At 49.2% G+C, this 18,868-nt stretch overlaps 1 protein-coding gene across 5 annotated transcripts; it reads right to left on the bottom strand.

Annotated features, from left to right (window-relative positions):
- Positions 1–1,729: 1,729 nt before the first annotated feature.
- On the bottom strand, positions 1,730–18,273 carry NRN1 (neuritin 1). Of its 5 annotated transcripts, XR_001519829.3 has the most exons (7): positions 17,937–18,273; positions 13,713–13,857; positions 10,216–10,964; positions 5,077–5,301; positions 3,836–3,886; positions 3,354–3,499; positions 1,730–3,259 (listed from the first exon to the last, which is right to left on the bottom strand). XR_001519829.3 is itself a non-coding variant. In XM_015619981.3 (3 exons), exons 1-3 carry the CDS (start codon positions 17,989–17,991, stop codon positions 10,733–10,735), a joined length of 432 nt encoding a protein of 143 aa, XP_015475467.1. In that variant the 5' UTR covers positions 17,992–18,273; the 3' UTR covers positions 9,617–10,732. The 5 variants fall into 5 exon arrangements, 1 of the variants encoding a protein (XP_015475467.1); XR_001519828.3 differs by having other exon boundaries at positions 1,730–3,499; XR_001519830.3 differs by having other exon boundaries at positions 1,730–3,499; positions 5,077–5,198.
- Positions 18,274–18,868: the final 595 nt, after the last annotated feature.

The raw sequence follows: 18,868 nt of genomic DNA, 5'->3' as shown, positions 1-18,868 counted from the left end.
ATATGATCTGTAGAGTACATACATTTGTAACAAGTGGTACAAATTTGGTCACTCAGTCAAAAGGCTGGTTTTTGAAGATGAGTTAAACTAGAAAAACTGAGCAAAGTCAGTGCTCATTACCACATGGACACCCAAGCCCAAATGCAGCCTTGGCTGTGTCATAGGATGTGAAATCTTGCAGCACCACACACTTCTAGCAGCAGAGAGAAGCATAGCAGCTGTCTGGGAGGTAACCGTTCCCTTCAGGTTAAATTAAATTTATGTTGGTTTAATTTAAGACAGTTGGGAACAGTTTTCAAGCTAGAATAATAAAAGCCACTCCTAAAGTGAAATAATGGATAGTAATAATACTGACATGTGGCAATAATAATAAAGATGTACTGCCCACTAAAGGTTTCGGGGGTTTTTTAATGAAATAGAACCAAAAGAAGTTTCTGTGTGGACTATAACCCAGAGGCCAATGAGTCTTAGGCATCTTTCAGAAGAGGGAACACTATCCTCAAACTCTCTGCTGGGACAGAGCAGGAATTCTGAAGCCCAGATTATTTTTTTGCCTTGCACTTTAACACAGAGAAAGCTGAGGCAGGTTGGCAGACACAAAGCACACGCTTTATTCACTGATTTTGCAGCTGGTGGCATACACTGAGTTAAAGCTTAAAAGGAAAATTGTAGGATGCAGTTTGGAGTCCTCAGGTGGCCATCCTCTCCTGGTGTCTGCTCCAGTGCAGGAAGGGATTGCTGTCCTATCAACAACCACCCCCCAGTAAAATTATACTTTTTAGTAAAGCCTGCTCAAGTTGCCTTCCAGAGATCTTTTTCTGATGGCAATACTGGCACTGGCTGGATTATGCTCGATTAAGTACAAATGTTGCATGCTAATTGGCTGATACGCTTTGTATACATTTTTAATCAGGTATTACTTATCCTGTATTAAAATTACTGCTGTATAGTCTTTAATATGCACTCATGGGTCTAGAAGGCACCAAGTGGAAAGAGTGTGGGAACTTGAGTGTTGAATTATATGAATTATAGCTTGACAGGAACATGATGGAAGGGTAGAGGAGAAGAGCACAGGAGGATGGCTGAGGTATAGGAAGCCTTTTTCCAGGGAATATGGCATAAAAAATTCACTCCTGGAAATCTGTGAGGAAAAGAGCGCTGGTGAAAGGGCCAAGTGAAAGGGGCTGTCACAGCAACCCTGCAGTAATTTTAAGTGAAAGACTACAGGCAAAAAAATACCCTAAAAAATTAGAAAACCTTTAATACTAGGCCTGTACAAATAATTTCACTGTGCAATATTTGGATAACAAGACCCACTCTAGGTCTCATAAAAGTTACATAAAAATCGTCAGTGGGATTTTGGGCATATCCTGCACCCAGTGTACACTCAGATTTCCAGACTATCCCATTCATCTGGCACAGAAATTAATGGGAAGATCTGAGCTTTTATTTCCAAGTTTCATTGTTTGTATGATCTACCATAGGCAGGAAGATTAAAGAGTAAAGGAACACCTAAATCTAGAAAGAACAAAGAAGAGATCAATAGATGAACGTGAGTAATTGCATCAGGTGCAAAAACACAATTAGTGACATTATAATTACTGAAATTAAATATCAATTTGTGTGAGTATGCACTACAATACTTTTGACAGACTCAAGCATTTTGTGACAGCAAATAAAAGTGGGATGACAGCTCCCTAATTTGTAAAGAAGTAGAACCATAGAACCATTAAAGCTCACTTAAAGAATTTTATTCCTTAAGATACAAGGACAGGAAAGGTTTCAGTGCAAAGAGGGTAAGTGATAATAAATGCCCAGTAAAACCATGCATGCATCTGCAGCTATTAAGACACACAGCAGCTTTTCTAAAATACAAATGTAGTACATGAAGTAACAAACCCTGCAGCAGCACCATGGAAAACTTTGGTCTGAAGGAGAGGGCGGGAAGATCATTCCCTTTGGGATAGGACACACCTCGCTTTAGATACTGCAGGCGTACAGGTTGCATGCTAATTGTGTCTGTGTCTTCCTCTAGTGCACAGGGAGAAACGGGTGTCACCGGAGACGATCCTTACCATAGAGATATCCATTTAGCATGCCAGGTGGTGAGATGAATCCAGGTCATTTCTCTCCCTTACCAATTTTCATTGAGAGAACTTTCCATCTCCCGGAGAATATTTTCTCCAGCACGTCTCTCCAAGGCTGGCCCTTTAAGTGTGTGAAAGCCCTGCAGCCACAAAGCAGTGATTTTTTTTCCCTTCAAAACAGCTTCACTTTCCTCTCCCACCTCCCCTCTTTCCTCCTGGTGTTTAGGTCCTTTTTGCTAGCAGGATGGTTTTTTTTTTCACCCCGTTGCTAGGTTGGTAGCCTAGTTTCCCAAGGAAAGGAAGCTTATGAGATCACACTGTCTGTGCAAGTGCCAGTCGGTCCCTCCTAAATAATTTTTGAGCCTGTGAACTGAGCTTGATCAAACTTGACAGGGGATAGAAGTCTCAAAGATTTGAGCTGCCTACAAGTGCTGTGGAAGTAGGCAGGCAGAGGAGAAAAAAATGCCGGGAGTGCATCCACTGCAGAAATATAACTGTGTTATTAGACACCAGAGAGTCCACATCGAAGACAGTCATTACCACTGAACTCCATGGGAGATACAATTTCACAGATTCAGCAGCTCACAAGATGACTTGATTAATATGAGCATGAGCAAAAATGTTCTTCTCCCCTTCTTCCAGAGCGCGAGGCTTCCAGTTGCAGAGCAGCAGGGGAGAGCTCAGAAATGACAGGCTGGTAGAGTGAATTTAGAGCTAATTGCTGCTCCTTCTCATGCCACTACTCGCGTGGAACTCGACTTCCCTGTGACTCCGGTGCCCCCATTTGCATGATCTGGTTCACACAAAGGATGAAATTGCACGGACTGAAGTGATCAGAGCAAGTCCTAAATTGCCGTGAGCTGGCGCAGCTCTGCTGAGGAGGGTGAAGCTGCCCTGCAAGGGCCAACCTTTCCTAAGGGCAGCTCCATGATGAAGCATCCAGCTCCTCCGGATCTGCCCTCCTGGCGCTGGTCTGCGCTGCAGCTGCTAGCGGTGGTTCATTTACCGTGAGTGTGAGCTGGAACATAAGCTGAGGACCAGCAAAAGCTGTGCCTGGTGCGTAGGCTGGCTCTCGTTTGTTCCTGCTGTGGCTTTTCCTAGAAGTCAGCCACCCCAGGACTGCCTGACTACTGAGCCTGAACAAAATCCTCGCAGATCCTTGTTAACACTTGCTAGGGAGAAAAACAAGCTGTTTGCACAGGTGGGATTCGAAAAAGAAGTGGAAATCACTCATCTTACAGAAAAAAGGAAAAATGATGAACTAACCACAGCTGACATTACAATGAAGACTGGGGAGTTGTGCAACTTTTAGTGTTCAGTGAAATACTGATGTTTTCTTCTTCTCCTAAGCCTTCTAAGTATTGATGTGCCAGATATCAGATTCAGGTTGAGAGAGTGCAAATCACCAACACCTAAAGAAAATGGAGGGAAGATAATTAAATGAACTTTTGATGCACAGCGAAACAGGGGGCTTGTGAGCAGTGGGTGACACAGCTGAAAATGGACTGGGATTTTGCAGGAGGGACAGGTATTGCAGCCTGCCCTCAACATTCCAGCCGAGGGCACGGGCTGAAATTCACAGTCTGAAATGTCTGCAGCGCAGCATCTGCATGAGGCTGGGCTGCTACAAGCTTCTTTAAGATGGGATTTCTTCAGAGAGGGACGTGACCCACAATTCTCCTGCACCCAGGGCTGAATGTTTTCTGTTACATAACAGATCTGTGAGGCAACAGGGGAGCATCATTTACCTATTATTTGTGGTTGTCATTTCAATCCGGGCATTTCTCTTCTGATGAAAGCTAAAAGATAAAATAAATTTTTTCTAATTAATAAAGCCTATCTCCTCGTGTAGCATTTTTCACAAGTCTCAAAGATCTTAAAGTGCTACTTCCATTTAACAGGAGCAAGGGTGAAGGAGATCAAGTGTAATGCCTTGGCAACAGAAGAAAAACAAGTCTTGCATCATGGGTCTAGTAAAAGGGACAAGGGCACCTATTAAGCCTCAATAAAAAGCAAAGCTTAGGACAATTTTCTGACATATTGGATCCTTCAATGAGGCGTTGCGAAACTAATGTGACCAATGTTCCATGCTAACAAAATATGTTCTGGATTTTTCATCTGACAACATAATTTAAGGATTTCTTAGAATATGAGAAACAAAATGAGGCAGTGCCTTTACAGGAATCATTCCTTTGCAAAAGGCAGCTTGTGCCAGAAGACTGGAAAATTGAAAGTGTCCCAGGGGAGCACAGGAATGGATAAAACCTCTTACACTACCCAGTCAAAATAAAACGCATTAAAAGAAGCATAAATACCAAACTGACCATATACTGCAAAACTTCTTGTACTTAAGGTACTTCTATTGTCAGAAGTACTACTATTAGAAGTCCTGACAAAGAGAGACTGTGCTAGACACATGGTTTGACTCTTGAAGAGGCGCATTTGGCAGAATTAGACCATGTACACAGCTGTAGATGAAGGAAACTTACTGACAGTGTCTGCAGAAAAATAGGTGGTTTAAGGAAGGATAAATCTGATTAAAACAACTCCTATTACTGTCAGTGATTGTTTCTTTGTTATGGTTACTAATGGCTTTTTGGTTGGTTACTCATTTTTTTTATTTTGGTTGACTGAGATTTTGAGATTGTTGTTTGCTGCCTTGGGAAGCATCAGTTTGAACATCCCCTAGTTTCCAAAGTGTTAAAGAAATTGGTGGTATTAAAGTGGTATTAAAGGATGCAATGCCCATCCACTCTTGAGGCTGCTTCATGGCAAAAAATAAAGGTGCCCTGCAGCTTTGATCTTTGATGCTTGAGAGATCTAGTAAGTTTTTCACAGTCCTTAATAAATTGATATAGTGGGCAAGAAATCTGGAGGTGAAAAGCACAATGCACACACAGAGCTCTTTGTATTTTGGTGGTATGAACCTGGAGTTCATATTGGGATAACATTCCTGTCTGAGGTAAAACTGAGCATTCAAAATCCTTACCTAGGCAGAATGCACATTGACTTCAGGGGAAACTTTTCCCAGAGAATGGCTGTGTAAAGAAGGTCAGGACTAGTTGTTTGTCCCCTGCAGCAATGTTGTTTCTCTGAAGAGACTTCCAGCACCTGTGAGCAGGGATTTATTACTGCTGGTGAATACCAGCACGCAGGTGTTGGTCAGTCTCACCTTGACCTTCAGGAGGCAGTTTCCATCTTTTCTTCATATCAGCTTTGGAGATAAGCAAACAAAGAAACAAAATAAAACAAACAATACAGCCTAAAAAGCTAAGGTACAAGCCACAGGCAGGGTTTCTGACAATTTTATCCATTTAAACCTATTTCTTCAGTACCTCCTGAAAGGCAGAGTCTGTTCCAGCACAGTCTGCCCATTTGTTAGCAAACACATAGTTCAGGAGTATGGGGCTTTGAGCAAAATCTTCAAACACAGACCCACCGTGGGGATTTGAGGGGAAAGGAACAGCCAGTAACTCACCAGTAATAAGGCTGATGTGACTCTCCCACATCATCTCCAGTTTCTCTTCTCACTGGTGGAACTGGGCAGCAGAAAGTCCTTAGCCCAAAGCAAATGAAAGCCCCTTCCCGTACTACCATTGCAATGGGCCCTGGGATGAAACTGTCCCTCAAGAGAGGCATGAGCCAGCTGGTGCACATTTGCCAACAGTGCAATTGATCTTCAGCTGCCTTTAGCCTAAAGAAACTCTTTCAGACATCTAAAATTGCATCTGATTTCATAACAGACTCCTCTGCAATCCCCACCACTTTGCCTGCTCTCAACCCTGCCCAAAAAAACCCAAAACCTAAACCAAAAAAAGCCCACCCAAACCCACTCATGATGAAGAATGAAGTGGCTCAGAAGAATAAGCCAATTTGACACCTCCTCCTGCAAGTCCTGCCAGCCAACTCCTGCAACAGTCTTGGTCTGCAGCACCCTGTATGCAGGATCTGCAACTAGGGCAGGGGAGAGGGAAAAGGTGGAGGAGGGAGGGGGAAGACACAGAGGCTGCTCACACAGAAAGCCAGGGCTATTCCTGCTGCCCACCCTGGAGGCACCACCTCTGCATCAGGCAGGAGTATCAGAGGGAGAATCTGGCTTTCTGGATTTAACAAGCTCACTTTTCCTTTAATTGGGGCCCTCAGGCACTACTGTAGTCCACCTAATGGCACTAATCATTAATGAATCAGCTTGATGAATAGAAAGGCTGAACTGTTCTCTCTCTCCTTAGGTTGTCAGGCCTTCACAGAACTTACTGGGTTTCACTGGGCAGGACAACAACTGCACAGATTTTAAAAGGATCCTGGAGAGGAAGAAGGCTGGAAGAGCCACCAATCCATTCATGAGATGTACATCAAGAGATGTAGATATAGCCAACAAAAAGTCGCGTCACAAATGGATACTGCACCTTACTTTCATACCGTGCCTCCCTAAGCACCAACCAATTTGCTCTCACTACCACTCAGACAGATTTTCCCTCAGTTTTGTGTGTCCTGGCTCAAGCTTTTGCTCCCAGCACAGGCCCACTCCATCTCCCTGTTACAGCCTTTGAACAGATGGCAAAAAGGCCTTTCTTTTTTTTTCTTCTTAAAGCAAAAATAATCGACTGCCACCAGCTCAGCCCGACCCGGGGCAAGGTGCAGTCCTCCCTGCAGGGCTCAGCCAGGCTGCTAAAAGGGGGAGGGAGGCAGCAGGAGAGCAGCCGCAGGCCAGGCACGGGTGCATCCAGCGCTGCCGGGGAAGAAGGAGCCAGCGCTCTGCAGCCCTCCGGGGACTGCGGGGCTGCGGTTGCTCAGTTGGAGCTGGGGATAGGAATTAGGGCAGGCAGAGCCGCAATGGCTGCAACCCTTCCTGATTATCCAGCCAGCTAGAAATGCATTGGCTTGTCTTTTGTTTCAGCTGCGGGTTTTTCCCCTGTTGATCTGCATTTATGTTTTTTGTTGTTTAGGGTTTTTTCTTTCGTTTTTTTTTTTTTTTTTTTTTTTTTTTTTTTTTTTGGTTTTTTTTTTTTTTTTCTTCTTTTTCCCCCTCCTTTATGCGTGCGTGTGTGCGCATTTTCTTTTAAGCAGGGGATAATTTTACTGTGGTCACTGTCGAGGTTTGAAAGCTTTTCTGTTGCGTTTTTCCCCTCTGCAATTCACCAGCTCACGTTTGCCCCGGAGTTAAGAAGGGATGTTAGAGGCTTGAGCATCTTCCAGCTCTTTCTGCAGCAGCCGCTGCCTGGGGCAGTGGGACCAGCCTGGCAAGAGACAGCCCAGCCTTTCCCGCAGCCTCTACAAACCCCACAGGTGCAAGGCGGCAGGAGGCAAGCCCAGTACACTCAGTCCCTTTCTGGGACTTGGCGGAGGGCTCGTGTTTCCTTGGCCACACAACATGGCAAGGCAGAGCAAGCATCCATCCCTGTGGTCCAGAAAATTAAATACGTAAAATCGACCAGTGCACTCAGGCTTCAGAAACGGCCCCTGAAAAGAGCAGAAAAGGGAACAACCAATGCCCTGCGCATTGAGGGGCTCTTAAGAAATGAACGAGAGGAAAGGAAGGGTGAGTTTTTTGGTTGTTCGTGCCCCCCGAAAAAAGCACGGAGCTGCCGGCGGGAAGAGCCTCGCTCGCCAGTTTGTCCGGGGGGAGCTGAGCCGGCGGGACCGGGGTTTGCTGCCGTCCCTGCGGGAAATCCCGGGGTGCAATGCAGGTTAGTGCATCCCGGCCAGCCCGGCAGCCCCAGCCTGTGCCCCGGGGGTGAGCGCCCGACAATTATTAGTCCCAAACAGGAGATGCAGGGGGAGACAGTGGGGAGGAAAGGGGCCCGGGAACGACCACCGGGCACCCTCCCCACCCGCTCGGCTGTTTTTCACTGGTTTGCCACCGTTTATTATTCTCCTCAGCGGAGGGTTAATTGGGGGATGTGCTAATTACGGAGAGATTATTCATTAGTAATTGAACTTCACACGAAGATAACTCGAGTCCGCTAATGAGCTGGAAACCACCCCATTATTAGGACGTTTTATCTTTCTTCTGTGGGGTGAGAGAAAGCTGGTAGGCCCCCTTCCATCGTCCTCCCACGGACGGGAACCGTCCAGCCTCCGGGAAGGCGGGGGCTGCGGCGGGAGCACACCCGACACCGAGCCGGGGGATGCCGGCAGCGGGCGGGACCGGCGCCCGGATACCCCGGGGCGGAGCGGGGCACCTTGCCGGCCTACGGCGGGGGTTCCCCGGGGCCCAGCCGGCTCAGACAGCAGGCTGCGGAGCCCCTCGCACCCCAGCAAGGGCTCCCTCTCCCCTCTCTCCTCGGCATCTGGCATTTCGCGCTACGGGAAACCATAACAGCAGCGCCTGACCTCATGAATACAGAGATGTGCACGCAAAAATCAATTTAGGTCTAAATCCTCTGTGGGGAGGGAAAATAACCCAAATAATTTAAACAAAGCTCTGCTCTCCAGGGTTTTCCTTTTTCTTTGGTGATGGTGGGGATTGAGTCTAGAGGGAGGCCAAAGTAAAACGAAATTCAAGCAGACCTGTATCTGCCAAAGCGAGGCTGAGCTCTCTCTGCAAAGCTCCCCCCAACACACGCATAATGTATTTTATCATTAAAAAATCAACATTGCTTCCAGTGGTAAAGGCGCCTGGCTCCAGTTCCTGAGCACATTCGTTGCTGGGATTCAATCCGTTTGGGAAATGCAGATTGGCTTGCGACCCACTGTTTGATTTATGAACTGTTACATTTGCTATTGCTTACACATTACATTGCGGACCTTGGGAAAGGAGGGAGCAGGGAGAGGGGGCGAAGGAGAGACTCTGCCACCCTACACATTGGCAAAGGAGAGCTATCTCACAGGCAGCGGCTCCCCAGCGGAATAAATCACCTCGCACCAATTCGTGGTCCTTACCTCCCCATCACCCACTCACCCACCCACCCACCCCCGACCGCCAGCTGGGCTCTCCTCTTATAAGTAAAAAGGACGTCTTTACTCTTTGATGTGTATTTCTTTATAAAGGCATCAGGCGTCTATAAATAGCCGAGGTTAGAGCAGCTTCTGCTGCGAAATCAATACCCCGTCCCCCCTTCCCCTTGCTCCTTCGGCTGAGCTGCCTTATTAATTATGAAAGGGCTCCTCTGCGCCCCGGCTCCGGCTCCGCAGCCTCCTCCTTAATGGTGGTTGCTGCCTTCCCTCCGCCGGGGCTGGGCCCCGCTCCGCGCCCGCGGGAGCACCGCGCCGCCCGCCCCCGCCGCTCTTCCCGGGCGGCCGGGAAACGGGGGTGCTGCGCTTCGCGGCTTCGGGGGGAGGAGGAGGAGGAGGTGGGAGGATTTACAGCATATTTTTAAGGAGAAAAAAAAAACCAAAACAAAAATAAAAATAAAAAAAAGAGAGAGAGAGAAAGGCTTCGACTAAGCCATTCAAGGCCCTGTCCTTGTTTGAACTGAAATTGCCGTGTTCGTCAAGGGATGGGTTCAAGATTTAGACTTCCTTGCCTTAAAAGCCCTGTCCTTTCCAAGATACTTTAGGCATATTTTATAAAAAGGACGACACCTTCATTTCAAACAATAATTTTTATTTTATACTTCTGTCTATACTTTGTAGCAAATCTTTTTTTTGTTATTTTTTGCTGAATTGACTTTATAATAAACTTTTGTTTAAATTACATTTCTTCTCTTTTAAAATCAAGGCTCTTTTTTTTTTTTTTCAAAATCATATTTCTGTTGTTATTTTTTTTTCCTTTAGGTTTACATTTAAGCCCCCTTTTTGTGATCTCTACGGTTGGATATTTAGGTATTTTACTGTTATGTGTAACATCTAAAACAAAGAGGAGGAAAAAATTAAAGGCAGTGAATTCGGAAAGATGCCTTCGAACAGCAAGTAAAGGTAAACTCTCAGAGATGTTAGCAGCATTCCTTCATTCCTCCAGGCATTTAGATACGTCTTTCTCTCTCTTGATCCTTCCTTCCTTAGCTGTTCGTTTCCCTCTCTTTCTCTCCCTCTCTCGCTCTCTTTTCCCCTTGAGGAAAAAATGTTTTTTATTTATTTTTACTTTTTTTTTCCCAGTGGAATGACCAAAAAAAAACAACAAGCGACTGTGGAGGAAAGATGAGAGATTGTGAATTATTCACCATATGCTTCACACGTGGACATCTACCTTGGATTTCTCGCCAGTGCCTTTTCCTGTCTGCGGTTTTTGTTCTCGCCTCGCACACTGCCACATTTTTAGCGGAGCCCGTGGCTCACCGGGAAGTACCCGGCCGGTTACAGCCTTAGCAGTAGGTGGCCCAGAGCCGTTCCTGAGATTGCGTTTGCACAACGAGGGCTCGAGTTTTTTTCCTTTATATTTTTTTTTCTATTTTTGATTCGAAGCGATAGTAAAGCTGAGGTCCGATTTGGGCTGCGCGCCGCTGCCTGTTTGGTAAGATTTGGCAAATAAAACACAAAAAAAAAAAAAAAAAAAAGAAAAAAAATAAAAAAAGAAAAAAGAAAAAAAAAAAAGGAAAAACGCTTCCACAGTCCTACATGGGTGTTTCACCATCATCAGCCACCACCACCACCATCATCATCATCATCAACCACAGAAAAGCACAACGTCCCCAAAGCAACGGATGGACACTTCCTCTATAGATCCAGCACATGGAGAGGGTGTGGGTGTGAGTGTGCTCGCCCCCCTAGAAAGGCAGCCAGGTCACTAGGGCGGCCCACAGAGCCGCCAGGAGCAGGGGCAAGGCCGGCGGGAGGAGGGACGGTGCCGCGCCGCTGCCGCCTCCGCACAGTTCAAATAAGCTGCCTTGGAAATCGAGGTTTTTGGATTCCCGTCTCAATTTCTCCCAGAGGTCTGTCGCTCCTTCCTGGCAATCGGTGAGCGCTGTGAGGGTGCAGGCGTGGAAATCATCCCAGTACCTGCAGGAGGGGAGAGCAGCCGGCGTCAAAACAGGCAGGCACCCACCTTCCCGGGGAGGGAGCCCGCCCCTCGGGCCCGCCGCCCCCTCCTCCCGCCGCGGAGCCCAGCCGGGCATGCCTAAAAAGGAGGCTGGGCTGGCGGGGAGGAGCCGCTGGCTGAGGTTTCGGGGGTCCCCCCCATCCCCACCCCCGCCTTCGGCACCAGCCCGGTCAGGGCGCTGTAAAAATGGCTCTGCTGGGTCTCTGGCGGAGGGGTGTTTGCCTGACCGGAGGAGGGGACGTGCTCCCCTCGGGTCTCAGAAGTCAGCCCAGGAGCCCGCGGGCTCGTCCCGAGGGTTTCTCGTCACCCGTGGGAGCGGGCAGGCGGGGGTGGGAAAGGCACCCTTTCGGGGGTATAGAAACCCTCGGGGGGGATTCCCCGGGGAGAGAAAAGGCCCTTACTGCAGGAGAAGGGCAAGAAGGAAGAGTAGGAGAAGAAGGAAGGGTAGAAGGAAGAAGGAAGATCTTCCGCTTCTGGGTGTCTCGCACCCACCCGCAGCAGGGCAGCGGGAGGGACCCCTGATCCGTGGCTAGATTCGCTTTCCTAGGATAATTTCCAGCTATTCGCACAAATTGCCCGGTGGTTTGTTTGGGTTTTTTTCAATTCCTTTCTTCACGGGGACTGGACCTGCGTTTATCGCCGAGGGGAGGCACCTGTCATCCCATGGATCGCATAGGGACGGTACTGGAGGATCTTGCCTCTCCATGTCCGGGTTATCGAAAATGAATCTGCCCTCTGCCTTCTATTTTCCCCACGGCTCAAGGCAGACGTGTGCGAAGCTGGGTTTTGATTTTCTTTCTTTTCTTTTCCTTTTTTCTTTTTTTTTTTCTTTTTTTTTTCTTTTCCAAAGTAGTCCTACTGCCTCTAATTTATGAGCACTCTAAGCTGGTTGTAGACTCCCAATGTTTGCTACATTTGTAATAAATAATGAGATACTGAGAAGCCAGAGTCTGAGAGTGTGCCTCTCCTGCAGTATTTCTGCTGTAATTGCATCTCCCAAAGGAAAATTAAATCTTTCACCATCTTCTTTCAATACACATCCCGGCACAGGGTAAGGGCAATCGGATGGTGAGAGGTGGTCGGGAAAAGGACTACATTTAGAGATCAGGATCACAGCTGGTCTGGCATTCGAGGGCAAAAGATATTATATCAGGATATTATATCAGATAATAAAAGATACTATATCAGGTGCCCCTGGGTATTTATTTCTGTTGCAGGACACAAAGTAAACTACAGCCCAGCATTTAGAGCGATGTGCCAGCCTTTTTGGGTGTTTGACTCCTACTCTAGGTAGGAAGAGAGGATTGTTAGAGTCTCTCCACACTTCTCCCTTTCTTTTTCTTCTCCATTTCCCTTTCCTTTCCTTTCCTTTCCTTTCCTTTCCTTTCCTTTCCTTTCCTTTCCTTTCCTTTCCTTTCCTTTCCTTTCCTTTCCTTTCCTTTCTCCTCTCAACTTTCCATTTCATGTATTTTGTTTCCTGATTTTTTGTGGAGCAAAATAAAAACCCCAAAACTATCCGAAACTTATTTATGTCTAAAGATATTATCTCGTTTCTAAACATGATTTTTTTGGGGCAGGGGTTTAAACGGGTGGGTTTTGCACCAAAAACAGGTAAAACTCCCTATGCCGCAACTGCTCTTTTGTTTTTGTTTTTATTTTCGGTTTTTTTGGTTTTGTTTGGGTTTTTGGTTTTTTTTTTTTGTGTGTGTGTGTGTGTATGTATGTGGTTTGATTTTGGGGTTTTGTTGTTCTGTGGCGGTTTGTTGTTTTCTATTTTTATCCTCCCAGACATATCGAAAATGCTCGTCTCTTTCTCCCTGTGCGGGACACGATTTTGCAAGGCTAGCGCTTTTTCTCCGTTTAATATTTATTTTGCCGCTGTTGTTGTTGTTATTATTATTATTATTACTATTATTACTATTATTACTATTATTATTCGCCTTTATCGTTGCTCTTTCCTTCTTGTCCCCTCTGTGCCAGGAGCGGGGCGAAACTGGGGGCAAATGGGCTTTCCCGGGGCCATGGAGGTGGCAGAAGAGAGCTGGCGCTGGGACGACCGCCTCTGTCGCTGAGCGATTCATATCATGACTGGGCTCTTTCTTTTTTAATTACGTTTTGTTTTCCGAGGAGGCGCCGCCCCAGCTCCGGCTGTGCCCTGCCCGGGTGGGCAGGCTCCCCCCGGCCTCTGCCTGCGGAGCTCGGGGAGAGCCCGGAGCCTGCGTCTGTCCCGCAGGCAGCAACAGGGAAAGGGATGGCCATCCCCGTGTGCAGCTAATGTCAGCACCCCAGTGCAGACCGGGGCAAGGGAAAGAATACGAAAGAGGAGCTAAGTAGGGAAGGGAAAGAAAAAAAACACCAAACAACAAAAAAAAAGAAAAACAAATAAAACGAACAAGCAAAAAAAAAAAACCCCAAAAACCAAAAAACAATACCACGCCAGATTCACGGAGGCAAAAGAAAAAAGAAATAAAAAGACGTTGTAAAAATTCCCTCCAGACTTCGCTGTTCCCCAAGCCCGGCCTGTCCCCGTGGCAATAAGCTTGGAGGGACCCTGGAGCGGAGAATCCGACCCCCAAAGAGTAACCCCCGCGTTTCTTGTGTTCCTTCCCTCCTTCCCGCCACCATCCAGCCTCGCCCCCCGCCTCGCCCAGCCCCGGGTGACCCCCATTCTTCCCCCCGCGACCCCGAAGGAGAGAGGAAAGACCTACGCGCAGATCGTTTGGAGATTTCTCTTGTCGTCCAGGTCCTGCGGGTAGTTGGCCATGTTATCGCCCAGCCGCAGCAAACAATCCGAGAAGCCCCTAAAGACCGCATCGCACCGCCCCGCCGCTCTCACCGCCTGCACCAGGTACGCTGCGGGGGCAGGGGCACAGGTCAGCACCGCCGGCCCCCGCCCCCCGGCCCCGACTCGCCTCTTCCCTTCTCCTCCCCACTCCCGCCCCCAGCCCTTGCTAAAGGCGCGACCTGGGGCAGGAGAGGGGAGGTGGGACCGCGCCAGGCTCGCCATCGGCCACTCGAGGAGGTGAGCCAGGGGCTTTTCGCCCTTTCCTCTTTCAGTACCGGAGGGTTCTGTGTCTGTGGATTAGCGGCGTTAATTTCATTAAATATTTTTCTCTTCCCCCCCCCCCCCCCCCCCCTTTTTTTTTTTCTTTGACGATAGAGGAGGAGGGGAGGTGAAGATGCGCTGCCTGCTTCTCCCTGGACTTCATCCTTTGTTAGAAAATTCCGCCTCGAAGCAGCAGGAGCGTTTCTCCGTACGAACGCAGGCGCACGCACACGCACACACTCCCTATTGCCCAGGTCGCTGGGCAAACACTGTGCAAGGCGCAGCGCGAAAAAAAATTAAATTAAAAAAAAAAAAATACTACAAAGACCTGCTATAGAGACATGCAAAGAAGGGACCGGGGACGCCTGCCATGCCGTGCCTGTGCTCCGGGCGGCGGGGCAGGATAGGGCCGGGGTGAGCCCCGCTCCCCCAGACCCGCTGCTCAGGCATCCTTCGGGATGTCCCGAGTCAAGGGCATTCGGTTCAGTACAACGGGAACCAGCACAAGAGCAACCACCTGCAAACGGGGGAAGAAAATGAGTTACGGGCTCCTCCTGCGTGCCCCGGGAGGGCACGGGACGGGACGGGACGGGACGGGACGGGACGGGACGGGACGGGACGGGACGGGACGGGACCCGCGGCAGGGCCTGTGCCGCCGCACGACATCTCGCACATGGCCGCAGCCGCCCGGCGGGAGGGGGTACCTGGGCACGGCCAGGGGCTGGCTCCCAGCCGCTCCCCTGCCCGTGACGAGAGCTGGGGACGCCGCGGTGTCCCTAGGCCTGGGGGATGTCGCTGCGACCAGCGGGGGCGGGAAGGGGCTTCCCCCCTCCCTTGAGGAGGAGCCCCTTGCCGCCCACACCGGGGTCCCCTCCCGCGCCGTGTCCCCGGGGAATGGCTGTGACAGGGTGTGTGTGTGTGTCTGTTTGCCAGGTACAGCTTACAAGCTAAATGACTGACTCCAAAAGAGACTGTTTCAACCCAAATCCTCCTCTCGCCGTTTGATTCATCGCTAACATGACTTCGTGGCCACTCCCCTCTACACACACACGCAAACACACACACACACACACACACACACACACACCCCAGCACCAGCCGTCACATCAAACCCTCAGCAGTCTCCAGACATTGGCTACGATAGGAAAAATAAAGCCAGGCAAACACAAATAGAGAAGAACTGAAGACCATCCCGAGGGTAAAAACGCGTCCTATAAAACCCGCTCCATCCCTCTCCAGCAGCTACAGCGGAGGGGGAGTTGCCACGAATTTCTGCAAAAAAAGTGTAGGGCTGTGCTGAAATTCCGGGGTTCCGAGAGGAGCTCTACCCCAGGCTGGGGCCGGGGTGTTTGTATGTGGCCGGGGGGGGCGGTCACATTTGGGACCAGTGGTGAACCGAGCATCCCTCGCCCCCGAGGGGCAGCCTGGCCCTGTCCGCCCGCGCCGCTGCCTCCGCACAGGGTATCCCCGGTCCAAAGCTGCCCCAAACCCCGCCAATGAATTAAAAAATATTTTTTTTAAAAAACGGAAGGATAAAAAAAAATAAATAAAAATAAAAGCGGATAGACACGGTTCTTGTCTGGTTCAAAGACAACGGGATTTCTCGTGAACTAGGTCGCTTGTGCCTTGCCGTTGCCACGACCTTCCACAGCCCACACCCCCCATTCCAAGATAACAGTGAGCAGCAATGTGCAATGCAGCAGGACCGCAGGAGCCCTCCGTGAGCGACCGGGTCCCCTCCCGAAACCCATTCCTCTTTCTCCCAGTCCTGAGACTGGTGCATCCCTCCTGTCCCTTCAGCGGAGACGTAGCCCACCCCACCCCCCACCTCGGTCACCTCCCAAAATGTCAGGGATTTCGGACAGCTCCAATCTCTTTTGCCTAAATAAATAAATAAATCCCCCCCGCCCTTTTTTTTTTTTTTTTTAAGTCCCGGTGCATAGACATTTTGGGAACGAGCCGAGCATCCATTTCACACGAGCCTTTACCGGGGACCGGGCAAAGCCAGGGGCCTTTGCAAAACCCCACACCGACGACCAGAAGCTGATTCCGGGGGTGGGGAGGTGTGGAGGAGGTGGGGGGAAGGTTACCCGAAATACCGAAGGAGGAGCAGAGAGGAGAAAAACCTCCGCGAGCTTCAAAGCCGTCCCCTTCCAGGGCACCGCAAAGCCACCGCACCGCCACCATCCCCGCGGTGTGCAGCAGTATTTGGGGGTAACTTTCCAAATGACTGCTCATGCTCACGCCAGCCCGGGAACGGCATTTCCCAGAGACTCTAGCTGCCTTTTGAAATTTCAATAAAATCCGTCCTCGGCTGAACCAAATAAACACAAAAGAAAGAAAATCTTCCTCCTCCTCCTCCAAAAGAATGAACGAACATACAAACAAAAATTACAAGGATTGAAATTAAGGATAAGATCCAAATAAAGGCTTCCCCTTCCTTTCTCTGACAGTACAAAAACTGGCCTTCTGAAGAGTTCAACCTTATTTAAAATGGAATTATAATACAGATATAGGGGTGTGCATCATTTAACCACATTTCCCAGAGGTCAACATTTCGTTGCACTATTTCTTTCCTTTCCCCCCCTCCACCTTTATTTTTTTTAGATGAGGAAATGTTCAAGGCATTTTCCCTCCCTTTCTAGTTCTCCCCTCCTTTTTAAAAAAATATTTATTTTTTTCCCCCCTCTTCTTTCTTTGGTACCCATAAAACGCTGCAGAGGTTTTCTGGAGAAGAGTGTGACCGAGCAAAAGGATCTCTAAATAGCAATGTAGAGCTGCAATTTTTTTTTTTTTTTTTTTTTTTTAATTGTATCAGAATTCCTTTGCAGGAAAATATTTTCAAAGGTCTCTTCACACCTGACAGTCGAGATAATAAAATATGTACTTTAATCCCCTTTTCCTTAAAACACAGTTTTGGATCATGCTCGGGAATCTACATATCCAGTAGATAATCTTTAAAATTTGCCTATATAGGACCGAACTGGTCAATAACTTGGAGATTGTTTAAATGTCCGTAACTAAAAAAAAAAATCAGGAAAGAATACCACCGAAAATCCCAAGATACTGAACAAAATCAGCAATAAGCACACAAAATACACACCGGCATGGAAAGAAACCTGTTCTATTTTAAGTAACTGCATATAGAGAATTTTTTGGACCTGCTCGGTTTTTGACAGGTCTTCTTCAGGCACAAAATTAACGATTGGGCGGTGGGACTCCGCGATTTTTTAAAGTAATTTTTATTTGTTTAATCGTCGCATTCGAGTTGTTTGTTTCTTTTAATTTAGTGATGGATTTTCTTTGGTTTTAGGCTGCCCTGCAAAAAGAGGAAAACGTTCTGGTTCCCAGAGGGAGACCTTCGCTTGTCCCTCTGATTTTCTGCAAAAAAACTTTCCAGCTAGATCTCTCGCAAGACATTTTGTGCCTGTTCTTATTTCTCTGTCCCTCGGGGAGAGGAGGAGAATTTCTTAGCACTGGAGCCACGAAATTGTAAGTGGAAATGACTGAAGGGGATATCCGAAAACCAGATACAAACGCAACCTTTCGTGGGGACTGAGAGAAAAGGAGGGAAAAGAAGGAAGAAGAGGCGGAGGGGAAAATAAAAAGCGAAGTATGAGCGAGCATGCAACCGCTTTTGGAAAACGAAAACCAAAAGTGGTTTACGAGAAATCAGAAACCGGCTCCCTTTCCTGCGGACTCCCCTGCCTTGACAGCGTGCCGAACCGCGAAGCAGCCGCCGCGAAGGGAAGGCGGGGAGCGGGGTCCCGCCGCCGCCGCCCCGCACCGCGGCTCCCCGAGCGGCTTATCCCGGCCTGCCGCTCCCGCATGCATCAGCCGGGCTGGGGTGCGCACAACTTGACACGGAATTTGGCAGTCCACTTACCTATCTGTACAGCAAGGATCAGAGAAATATAACTGCCGTTCAACTTAAGTCCCATCCTACATTTAGTAAAACCATTTGCGGCTGCAGATCTTTAAATAGTTACTTTGGAGAACGTGGGGGAAAGCTGAAAAATAGACATTGCCAACAAGTTCCGAGCAGCGGAGGACTTTGCAGACAAGGGGGGGAGACAAGAGGAGAAGGAGAGGAAGAGGGAGGCAGCGGGAGAGGGCGAGGAAGGCTGGCTGGGAATGGTTCGCTCCATTAGGAGGGGGCGGAGGAAGTACAGCCTCACGCCCACCACCGGCCCTGACGTGGGGGGATGACACCGACCGGGTTTTTTCCCCCCCTTNCCGGCCCTGACGTGGGGGGATGACACCGACCGGGTTTTTTCCCCCCCTTCTTATTTTTTTTTTTAAATTTTTTTTTTTTTTTTATAAATGTGCACCTTGGAAGAGGAGCGCCATTTATAGGCATCACAGGCTGGATTTACCCGCTCTCCCCGTGTCCCCCCGCCCCATAAATCGCCCAGAAACTCCCCCCCCTCCCGCTCCCCCCGTTCCCCGTGCGGTGGCGATGGGGGCGGCAGCCGGGACCGTCCCCCCGGGGCGGGAGCGCTGCGGGGGCGGGAGGGGACACACAGACACAGACACACAGACACACACACGCACACACACACACAGAGACACGCACACAGAGGAGCCGCCCCCCGGGGGTGGGGATAGCACGGCAGAACCCCCCCCGCCCCCGGGGCCGCCCCGTCGGGGCTGGCCGGCCCGGCCCCCGCGCTGCGCAGCGTGCGGTGGGACAGGGACGTGCGGGGGTCCCCTCCCCCTGCCCGCCCCTCCCCCACCATGACGTCACCCTCGGGCTGAGGTTTGGGGGGAGCGGGGAAGGAGGGGGGGGCTGGTCTCTCCCGGCCTTTTTGCTGGTGC

Source organism: Parus major, chromosome 2 (genome assembly GCF_001522545.3).
Source record: "Parus major isolate Abel chromosome 2, Parus_major1.1, whole genome shotgun sequence".
Lineage (NCBI taxonomy): Eukaryota > Metazoa > Chordata > Aves > Passeriformes > Paridae > Parus > Parus major.
This window is presented reverse-complemented; position numbering and strand designations above follow the sequence as displayed.